Source organism: Xenia sp. Carnegie-2017, unplaced genomic scaffold, assembly GCF_021976095.1.
Source record: "Xenia sp. Carnegie-2017 unplaced genomic scaffold, XeniaSp_v1 HiC_scaffold_24, whole genome shotgun sequence".
Lineage (NCBI taxonomy): Eukaryota > Metazoa > Cnidaria > Anthozoa > Malacalcyonacea > Xeniidae > Xenia > Xenia sp. Carnegie-2017.
The window spans coordinates 15,246,425-15,257,975 of NW_025813487.1; the positions used below are offsets into that span (position 1 = coordinate 15,246,425).

The following is an 11,551-nucleotide window of genomic DNA, read 5'->3' on the forward strand; positions in this document are numbered from 1 at the left end:
TAGACATAAAGGTAGACATAAAAAAAGACAAAGGTAGACTTAAAAGTACTTTAAGGTAGACAAAAAAGATAGACATTAAGTTACAGGGACGGCTTCACAAAATTGAACCTTGGGGGGTGGGCTACGACTTATTTTTACAAAATTTACTGCATCTTATTTTGCCTCAAATTAGGCTAAAATATATAAATGTTATCAAAAACTTTATTTTGGGGAAAAGGTGGGGGCTGAAGCCCATCCAGGCCTCCCTTTGGCACCGTGCTTGAGGTAGACACAAACGTAGACATAAATGTGGACATAAAGACGGCTTGAAAAGACCACTACTGTGAGATGACAACTTTTTTGGCATGACAACTTTTCAAATGTAATGTAAAACAATAAAAATATTTAAAAGTGAAAAATTGTCCAGTTTTGAGAGTTCTACATTTACTTGCGTTGTTAAAAAGTAGGTCTTTCTGTTCATTTCTTCTGCTTTTCGAGGGAATATGCAATGGATTATCTTCATTCTTAAGTTTTATTATGTATTTTGTACTAAAGTGTTGATATCTGCATTCTAAAATTGGAATATTTGCAACAGTGCAAGCAACGTGGCTTATTTATAACTATCTGAGTCAGTTAATTCGGAGTGTTTTTTTTCTGTGCATATTTTTTCAATGCTATTCTACGTCTTACGAAATCAACACTTTTTTGGATGTTGACTCCTATGAAATGACGACTTATGCCGTTTTTCCCGTCTCCAAAATGAAATCGTTACTCCAATCAACAACACGACTAAAAGGTAAAGATATTTAATAATTTACTACAAAATGGACAGTTCCAGGATTCGAATTTAAAAAAAACTTTCATGGTTTTTGCTCTCAAATTTGAAAACGTTTTTATGTCTTTTGTCTGGTCTCAGTGGTCTAATGAACCGGGTATTTTCACTTTTCAATATTTGTTTCATTCGACGTAAAGGCCATCTTAACGCGTATGCGGGTACTTCATGAAGTTCAAATCATGTGCCAATTTCCATTGGTCGGATATTTGTTGAATATTTCAAATGACGCTTTTTATTTTTTAAAAGTACAATAATGAACTACAAAACCACTTTTGGTGCCGAAACTTGTGGTCCTTTAGTCTTATTTATTCTCGTTGCGCGATTTTTGGATAATTTCCGAAAAAAGCATGCTTTCAATAATTTTAGCTAAACCACATCAGCCATTTTATTTTTGCACAGCTGAGGGGGTACGATTTTCAAAGCATCGAGTGCTCGCTAATGCTTTGAGTCGTAGGCTAGCGAGGAATGCGTAGGTCATTTTTGGCTCATAAATGCCCTAATGCAATCAGTTTTGGCATTTATTTCATGAAAAATATTATCTTAAAAACTGGTCACCAAACTGTAGAAATGCTAAGACGAAACAATTGGAACATCTTTACAGGTTTTATGGATGGAAATCGTGTTTATTGTAGAACAACGCGGGTCAAAGGAACGAGATATATATGGCTTAATTTTGCCTCGAAGCTTACAAATTATTTATGGACTTCTGATTAGATTTCAAGGACGTGGGTAACAGCTTATTTTAAGATAGCTTTCGTGGGAAGAGAACAAATATCGAAAAGATATTCTATAAATACAAATTTCATTTTTAAAAATTTTATTTAACATGGCGGTTGTTCCGTAGCCAAGGCCGGAAATACAACCTCTTTGTGTGGGGTTTTGTTAAGGAGAATTTCTTTCCAATACTATTTTCAAATGTTTACTAAATCTCTACATGTGTGTATGTTACATTGTTTTTTCATAGTAGCTATAAATAAAACTTTCAATAATTACGGAGACTCAAACTTCGTCAAATGTGTCAATTCTTAAGACATTGTTGTTTTTTTTCATTTGATTAAACCTATATTCTCATTAATACGTTCCTGTATTTTTCAGTGTGCACCCTCCGTGAAAACCACCTGTTTTACTATTTTTTCTCACCCCTGGCAAGTCGCTTGAACAAGGTTGCGAGATTATTTGTGTAGTCCTAAAGAACTTACAATAGTCAAAATGTCTTTTTCCATGGAGCAAAGAATTCAAGCTGAAAGTCGTGGATTTAAACCTGCTGAGGTATAGATATTATAGAAACGAGTTTTATGCGTTAAAGTTTTCTGTGCTTTTTATTGGATAAGTTGAATAGATGTGAAGCAATTCTTATGAATGTTGTCTGTTCGCCTCCATGAAATGCTAACCATGTGCTTTGTGTTGCTGCTTTGTACAGGTATTAGAACTAAATCTCGACAACTGTCGGACAACGGGACAAGTGGAAGGTCTGACGGAAAATTTTGTGAATCTGGACTATCTATCGCTAAACAATGCAGGCCTAACTTCGCTAAAGAATTTCCCTAAACTACCGAATTTAAGACGTGTGAGTACTATATTCATACAGTAGCAGTTGTTCGTCCCACATTACTTTTTGCATTGAAATACCTCTCTGCCGGTAGGAATTGTCTGCATACATGCTTCATTTATACCGTTCTAAGCTTATGTTATTTTATAACGTGTCTGTCTCCTTGTAGCTCGAGCTTAGCGATAATCGAATATCATCCGGCCTGCATCACTTACAGGGATTTCAAAAACTCACGCATCTAAATTTAAGCGGTAATAAAATCAAAGACTTCGAAACCCTCAAGCCTTTGGTACGTTCATTTTCCACAGATTACGCCGACTGATGCTTCCATTTCCCACAAATGCTCATATATTTTGCTCCATTTGCTTTGATTTTAGACGGAGTTATCCAACTTAAAAAGTCTTGACTTGTATAATTGTGAAGTCACAAATGTTGAAAATTACCGAAGCGAAGTGTTCAAGTTATGTCCGTCGCTAAAATATTTGGATGGCTATGACAAGTAAGTTGTGATTGTACGTTATCGTCGCATTAAAGACGGCTTCGTTTCAGCGCGCGATGCCCCTATAGTTACCGAAAGCAACGAAAAGATTATTTCATGCTCAGTAGTGTGTTTTGATGTTGTTTGTGTCGTGTGACACGGCGCGCGCTTATCATGGTAAATTTGAATTTCACATTCTCAAGATTTCTACCTAATGTTGTTTTTAGATTCGATAAAGAAGCGGACGAAACAGATTCTTCAGCGGACGAGGATGACGACGGTATTGAAACATGCGTTTCATTGCGATATTTTTAAAAAAAAGAAATGGAAGATCAAATAGTGGTCTACATGTGTGGCTTAATAAAAGAGGGTTTTTTTTATTTTTTTTTTGTGAAATAGTCAATTAGTGCACGTTTTCAGAACGCCAAACGTGGAACAATGCTCAACTTTGCTTTTTTATTGGAAGAGGAGCATTATTCCCAGCAACTTTCACTCAAATTATGTTTTTTTGGAAACATGATGTCAAAACCATGTTCATTATGTCATCTATTTTGGAAATTGAGTGTGTGTGGTTTATGTTTAGTGAGGTGTTGATGGGACAGATTATTAAAAAATTCTTTATGACCTGTTATTTTCCATATAGATGAAGCAAGTGAGGGTGGTGATGATGAAGTTGGTATGTGCTTGAATTATGTACACTGAATGATATATGGATACGTTTACTTCATTTAATAATATCTTTTTCCTAGGTGAGGATGAAGATGAGGATGGTCTTGATGATGACCTAGATGATGATGAAAACGAGGTTGTTGATAACGAAGAAGAGGAGGATGATAATGAGGATGATGATGATAACGATGACGACGATGATAACGATGAAGATGATGATGATGAAGGAGATGATGAAACTGGATTAGAATATTTACAAAGAGACAACCTTCAGGTATGAGTTATTTTTTTAGTATAGTTCAATTGTTTTTGAATTTGTTATTAAATCTTGTTTCTGTCTTTAGGAGGAAGACGATGAGGGTGATGACTTCGAACCCGATGAAGATGGTGAAGATGAGGATGACGATGATCCTGACTTTGATGAAGGTGATGCTGATGCAGCTGATGATGCAGGCATAGACTGAAGAGAGACATGTTTGATGCATCCAGGGAACTGTTTATATATACTGTAGTTATTGTATCAGAGCCATGTTTTTCTTAGAGTAATGTCTTATTGACATTTGTAAATATACGCGAAAGACAATATGATCTTTTAATGTTCATCGTCTTCAACGTTGCATTGATAGCTCAATGGAAAAACAACATAAGACGTAAACTTATCGCTTTCCTTATGCAGTGAGTTTTACAGAAATTTTTTGTTTTATCCGTTTTGTTTAATTGTTATAAAGCGTGCGAGAGTTATTTCATTGACAAAACATTCGTGCTCAGACCTCTCAAGAGAAAGAACGCGAATGTTTTATATAATAATAATGATTTGCATAATTATAGAGACTCTGAATTCTTTGCCGTAATAATAGACGTTGTGTTTGCGTGTTGCTCTTTGAAAGGTGTTGACTATTCGCAACGAAGTCAAATTAATAATGGCGGAATACCAAGTGAAAGTTGCTGGAGAAGCGGTGGTTCAACAACCAACGCAGACCTCGGATGCTGAAAATTGGCTCAATCTTGATCACGAAGATGTGTTGGAACTATGATTTGTTTATTGTATTTGCGAGCATTTTAAAAATGTGTAAACTGCGCATTCCTAATAATTTCGTGATATGTTTGATTTTGGATGTCGCGTTAAGTAACCAATAGATGTCTCAAAGAATATACTACAATAAATCCAGAGAACTGCTTTGTTATGTAACAATCATTTCATTGAATTGAACCAGTGGTCAAATATTATCCTCTGTGTAAAATGACATTTTATTTTTGTTTCTTGTTGCTTGTTAGGCTATGTGCATTGGCATACTAAAAAGTAAAGGAATTGGTACAGTGGTCCATATTGGTCAACTCTGACCATGATTATTTGTAAATCATTAAGAAATCTCCAAGGGCCATGAGATAGGTTAATAAACAAGTGTAGATTGGAGATGGAATTCAGTCAACATTTATAACTAATTCTCCTAGAAAGTTTGCAGAAATTCTTCTTTACCAACTTCTTAAACATATTAGTGAGCAGTTCATTGTTAACAAGATTGGTGACATACATAGTCTTACAGGAGTGAGTGATTTTACAAGATTTTAGACCCAGGCACAAGTTATAACTTTCATTTAACAAAGTCTCATTTAAAAGAAATGGGTGTGACTGTTCTTGGCGAACTAATTTTCTCCTGGAAATGGTGTCATTAAAGAAAGAAGATTGACTTAGCTGGTCACAGGCATTATGGTCAGGACAAACCCTGCAGATGGCTGTGCATGAAGAATTGTGGAATTGCTGTCCTGAATTCTGCTGGACCAACCAGATGGAGAGTGACTGGTCAAGGCATTTTTACAAAGATGAACCATCTTGTTGTTTCTGTTTTGGAACAGGTTTGATTTCAGTTTAAAGTACAATATGCTGCAATGGTTATATGAAAATGGGTTTGGTTTTCCACTTGTAACATACATGATACCTATTATTAATTTTAGTCAATCAAGAGTATGATTATCGCTTCCTGAAAGATTTGGAGCTCAAGGAGACGATTTGTTGTTGCTGGAGAGTAAAGATGCTGGAGATCTCTGAATAAGATGGCTCCAGCACCGTCCAGAAGACGGTGGTGCTAATGGTTCCCCCTCATATACTCAAACATCCTGAGGCTGCAAAGGTAGAAAAGATAATCATGGACCAAGCAAGACTTGTTGCAGATTAGTATGAAAACAAATAATGAACAGCGCAGATTGTTGAAAAATGAAACCTGATGAAGACATGATTGTGCTTTTAATGTATTTAATCATATCAAAATCATGAAACCAAATGGCATACATATTCTTCTAATTTTTGCTGGAATAAGCTTTTATGTCTTTATTCACATTGTATGATTATATTCAATAAATATACACGGGCAGGAAACGTCGTTTTGGCTTGTGGGCAATAGCTATGCACTAATGACCATTTCAACCAGTAATCTCCAGTTACCCTTATCCAATTCTACCTCAGGGAAAAGCCCCGATTGCTACCATCCAATCATATCATGACAAATTTTCACGACCTTTTGTGTCTACAATGACCTTAGCTTCACCGAACGTTTGATCCCAGTTCAACATGGCGGTTCGGTGGATTTTGACAATCTTTGTATTTTTTTGTAGTTTCTTTGAATATCTCACTGAAGACAGCCAACGCATAAACCGTTTTGAATACAAATTTAGCTTTAAAGGTCCCCATCTTATTAATAAAAGTGGACAAGTGCCTTTCTGGACAGTTGGTGGAAGTAAGAGGCAGTATACTTAATAGTTTAATAGTACTATCAAGCTAAATTATTCTAAAATTTCAAAGCTTGTCTACATTTAGTTTTGTGAAATCTTTTAATTGCATTTTACTTTATTTAAGGTGCTATTCCTAGCGATGATCAAGTTAGAATTACACCTTCTTTGAGGGATAAAAAAGGTTTTTTTATGATTTTCTTACTTTCAAGGAATGTTCAATATATTCAATACCATTTCGGGTTTTTTATATGACATGTAGTTGTGTAATATTGTTTTGAAATTGACGAAAATTTGCATTCAATATATATGATAAGAGTAGGTTTGAATTATGGAGTAGAAATTGGCAATGACTGCATGTTGATCATTTTACTTTTAGTATTGTTGTTACTTCAGGATTTTTCAAGCATCTTGTTGCTTGGTTTCAGATCATTTTCCCAAAAATGCATACTATTGCAGTGTTGAAAATTTGAATTAGAATAAACTTTTTGTTGTTTTTTATTTCTTATTCTTCTATTGTTTAGGTTACATGTGGTCAAATAATCAGTATTCTGCAGACTCTTTTGAAATTGAAGTGACTTTAAAAGTCACTGGCCAGGGTCGTTGGTGCAGATGGAATGGTTTGTATGATTAGTTACGCTTTTCTATTGAAAATGTTCAATTCGTTTTTCTTTGTTTAGCAAACACATTGTATAACCAAAACAGGTGGCTCTTCTGAACTGCCTTAATGCTTTTTTGACAATTCAATCTTTTTCGTCCATGTTTTAGGCCATATGGTTTGTCGAACAGCAAAGTAAGGAGGGCTCAGTTTATGGAGGCCAAAGTCCCTGGAAAGGATTGGGCATCTTTTTGGATTCATTTGATAATGATGGCCAAAACAACAATCCCTTTATCTCCATCATGATCAATGATGGTACAATCAATTATGACCACCACAGGTATAAATTGTGATCTACAACCAGGGTAGCCCACATTATGTAATGATTTTGTGTCATTAGAGATGGCCATAATCAGATCCTTGGTGGATGCCTAAGAAATTTCAGAAATCGTCCACATCCTGTCCGTGTAAAAGCTCGTTACAACGCAAACATTTTAACAGTCTGTAAAATTTTTATTGGCAAATGCGCTTGCATAATTCATGTTTCATGTGCTTTTTGGTGATTTTTAGATTTGGTTCCACCAAGGAATGTCTGAAAAACCAGAATTTGAACTATGTACCAGAGTAGAAGACATTCATTTGCCAAAGGCCGGCTTTTTTGGGGTTTCTGCTGCTACTGGAGGGCTTGCAGGTGAACTGCTTTTGCCAATGCACCATAAGTTTTGCAAATGCACCATAAGTTTTGCAAATGCACTGTAAGTTTTGCAAATGCACCATAAGTTTTGAAAATGCACCATAAGTTTTGCAAATGCACCATAAGTTTTGAAAATGCACCATAAGTTTTGCAAATGCACCATAAGTTTTGCAAATGCATCATAAGTTTTATAAATGCTTAAAAATACCTTTGATCAATTGCCTTCCAATTCGTGATCTTTTCTCCGGATTTTATAAATGAATTGAAAGCATGAAATGCATACGGCCACCAAATATACATATGAGCGAGTCTTTGACAAGCAATATATTTGTTTATATTTGAGCAATATATAGCTCAGTTGGTCAGAGCACTGCACCGGCACCGCAGAGGTCATGGGTTTGAATCCCGTTGAGTCACCTGATTTTTTCAGGTCCTGAGACGATTGCTTAAATTGTCCAGCAAAGTGCGAAGATCATATCTTCATTTAATTTCAATTACCGCACTGCATAAAACATTCATACGACATTCCTTTCACGAGAAAACATGAGCCCAACAATATTGACCTGCTCACCACTGTGTGACTTCATAGCTCAGTTGGTCAGAGCACTGCACCGGCACCGCAGAGGTCATGGGTTCGAATCCCGTTGATTCACCTGATTTTTTCAGGTCCTGAGACGATTGCTTAAATTGTCCAGCAAAGTGCGAAGATCATATCTTCATTTAATATATTTGTTTATTAGATGATCATGATGTCATTTCATTCTTAACACACAGCATAACATCAGTTTCTGATGGGGTAAGCAAAATTAATCAGTGGACAGTGTATTATTTTGCCAAGCTTACATGTCAAATTTGTGAATTCATTTATGGTTAGGAAAAGAAAATGTCAGAGGATGAACAAAAGAAGTTATCTGAGCAATATGATCAAATGGCAGAAAAATTCCAAAAGGAAAAGGAAGAGTACGTTCAACTGGTTTACTTTTTGTTTTAAGTTATATTCAATGCTCATGTGGTTTTTGGTGCAAGTTTTTTTTTGATAATGTCGATGCTTTCTTTAAGATTTGCTAAAGCCCATCCAAAAGAACCATCTCCTGAATCACAGGTAGACTTAGTCCATGGAGATTATCCACCTTCCTGGAATTCCTGTGTTTTACTTACTGCTTTAACTTTCCATACCTGTTTTTGTGTATTTTGCAGTTTGAGACATCTTATGATCGTGATCTGAGGTTGATTTATGAAGGTCAAAATGCTGTGCATTATATTGTGAAGTGAGTTGAGATTCCATCATAACAATGTTATGAAGCTATGATGCAAAAAACAGTACACAACAGTTTACAAAACAACGCAAATGCAAAAATTGACATTAATAATGTATTATACCCCTATTGTCATAAGCATATAAGCACCATGTATGTAGACTGTTGACAAACTTCCCAGTCTCAATGACAACGTCTTTGAATTTGATAAATGGATTTTAATGTCGTGCAGCGCACTCGTTTATAAAGTAAAGATGAGTAAAGATTAAGCTTGAAAGCTTTCTTCAATTTATGTGGTAGTAATCAATAAAGAATTTTTTTGCATATCGTTTGAAAAGTGATGTGCAACGTTTCAGCTAAAACGATGTGCAAATTGCACATTGCACACCATTAATTCGCACACTGCATAACATTGTGGTTTTTGTTTATGTATTCTGTATATGTTTATGTAACTGTGTAAAAGCACTATTGATAATGCGCATTTAATAAAAACGACAAGTTTTTTTAAAATAAACATGTTTCAACATCTCATGATGCCATCTTCAGTATATAAGGAATATTATGTATGTGATGAATATATATGAGTAAACTAACCCTAATCTCAGCGTTCAAGTTTTTCCTTTTAACACTATATTCAGCCTGTAAATACTTTCATCATTAATTCTAACCACTATTTCATTGTAATATAATAATCTATTCATAAGTGTATAAAGTGTATCACAGTATCATATTACTCTGATATATATATATATTCATCACATACATAATATTCCTTATAATACTGAAGATGGCATCATGAGATGTTGAAACATGCTTATTTTAAAAAAACTTGTTTTCATTAAATGCGCAATATGTTTATATATTATGGTATTTGTTTATATATTTTATGTATTTTGTTTGTATATTCTATGTTTATGTATTCATTACACTCATTGAAATTTCTACCACCACTTTGTAGCAATCTCCACAAGAAGACTGGGGAATTATCAACACAAGTGAATGACCTTCAACAATTCATGACTGAAGGCAAACTTAGTGGTGGAGGAGGAGAATCTATCACCAAACAGGAAATCAATAGTATCGTCAATCTGCAAAATCAATTAAAAAGTAGTATGGAAGAAGTGAAGTAAGGGGCCTATTTTTGTCTATCCCCTAGTAATAGTAATATAAGTAAGAGCAATGATATGATAAGATTAGCAATAGAAGTGAAACCAATGTTTTAGGGTTGATTGTCAAAATGTTTCCCTTTGTGTTCAAGTGGAAATATTGTACTTGTCCCCTTGTGTATAAGCACCATTGTGTACAAGAGGGAATATAGTCTAGAGAGCCAAGAACATGTCAAGGAAAAAATATTTTTTGAATTGTTTCAATTAGGAATATGGTGCATGGTCTTGATGCTGGTAAAGTAAAGCGAAACAGGAGATAATGGTGACAACACAGCTACTGAATTGAGTAGCTACAGTAGCATGGAAATGATGATGGAAACGTTAATCATTTGGTTACCAAACAACAGGCAAAACTATTTTTTTGGATTATAAATGAAAGCATATTATCTTGAACAACATGGAAAATGTTTTTTTATTTTAGGTTGCTGGGAAAGATGACGGAAAGCCTTGTCCAGTTGTGGAAATGCCAAATTGTATAGGACCTGGTTATTTTGTATTCCTTGTTATTGTTCAAATAATTGTTCTTGTAACATACTTTACATATAAAAGTCAACGAGATGCTGCCAAGAAATTCTTCTGATATTGAAGAAATGGCAAGTTTAGGCTTTCCTTTGCTCTTGTATGTGCAAACGAAAAACATATCAGTTTGCAGATATTTTTGAAATTTATAAATTGGAATGAGTTTGAATCACTCTATTGGCCCAAGTTAATTGGGTTGTATTGACACATACAGCAAAGTTTATATATAAGATTTAGAAGTGAATTGGACATATGACTAAATATTGTTTAAAGAAAATAGCTATACGTATAATTTACATGAGATAAGAGATATTCCATCAAGATCATAACCCTATTTATTGAAAAACATTGGAGAAATTTTTTTTTTATCAAAGCTGATATTAAATTGATAAATTACAGTTGTGAAACATCAAAATTGAGTCATATTTATTTCTTTTGTAACTTTTTTTGTTTGAAAAACCATTGTGAACACTAGTTTTTACATAGTCATTTCTTCAAAACAGTTTAAGCATTGCTATTTTTTGCCATTTGAAATCGGACACCAATAAAAGGAATACTGAACCCTGTACCAAGGAAAAGAATCATAGTAGCTAGCAGTCTTGGCTTGTTTTTTATCTGGAATGGCAGATTCTGAAAAACGAATGAAACTTATAAACATTAGGACATTTGCTGCAGTGTACAGGTTGAAAATCAAGTATTGACAAATGACAATGACAATATTTAGAATACAGTAGAATAAATTGTGTGTTCAAAGTCTAACTTCTACACACGAGAGTTTAGCTGAAAGACGTAAATATATTGGTCTTTATCAACAGATATGTATAAGTTAAATTTAAAGAAAGAAATTCATTCTAATTCATAAATACTATTTACCTCTCCTGGGGCATTTTCAACCTCTCCACGTACTAAAGGACGACCAGAAGCTCGAAGGCGAGCCGCAGACTGAGCAAGAAAAACTCCTCTACGTATAGAAGACATTACAACAATCTCCAAAACTTGATTTTATCACGATTTTAACAAAATCACAAAAAGAGTTGAACATAAAATTTGATAATAATAAAGATGGCGGAAAACCCAGAAGTCT

At 34.5% G+C, this 11,551-nt stretch overlaps 2 protein-coding genes across 2 annotated transcripts; one reads left to right on the plus strand and one right to left on the minus strand.

The window, feature by feature from the left end:
* The first annotated feature begins 1,248 nt into the window (after window positions 1–1,248).
* LOC124452230 lies at window positions 1,249–10,882 on the plus strand. The gene is given in 24 exon segments (XM_047002813.1): window positions 1,249–1,539; window positions 1,910–2,083; window positions 2,235–2,381; window positions 2,533–2,652; window positions 2,741–2,862; window positions 3,069–3,121; window positions 3,485–3,517; window positions 3,591–3,784; window positions 3,855–3,971; window positions 4,398–4,531; window positions 6,064–6,242; window positions 6,362–6,418; window positions 6,759–6,837; window positions 6,839–6,854; window positions 7,003–7,172; window positions 7,233–7,332; window positions 7,403–7,523; window positions 8,267–8,322; window positions 8,401–8,486; window positions 8,586–8,628; window positions 8,724–8,794; window positions 9,741–9,908; window positions 10,157–10,295; window positions 10,370–10,882. Coding segments are annotated over 22 exon segments (2,178 nt in total). The 5' UTR covers window positions 1,249–1,539; window positions 1,910–2,023; the 3' UTR covers window positions 10,209–10,295; window positions 10,370–10,882.
* LOC124450992 (cytochrome c oxidase subunit 7C, mitochondrial-like) lies at window positions 10,785–11,529 on the minus strand. The gene is made up of 2 exons (XM_047001638.1): window positions 11,341–11,529; window positions 10,785–11,097 (listed from the first exon to the last, which is right to left on the minus strand). The coding sequence occupies exons 1-2, from the start codon at window positions 11,443–11,445 to the stop codon at window positions 10,972–10,974; spliced, it is 231 nt and encodes a 76-aa protein (XP_046857594.1). The 5' UTR covers window positions 11,446–11,529; the 3' UTR covers window positions 10,785–10,971.
* Window positions 11,530–11,551: the final 22 nt, after the last annotated feature.

Coding starts and splice junctions, on each gene's coding strand:
- LOC124450992 (XM_047001638.1), bottom strand. CDS start 11,445: ATGTCTTCTATACGTAGAGGAGTTTTTCTTGCTCAGTCTGCGGCTCGC. Junction 11,098..11,340: donor TTGAAAATGCCCCAGGAGAG/GTAAATAGTATT, acceptor TTCGTTTTTCAG/AATCTGCCATTCCAGATAAA.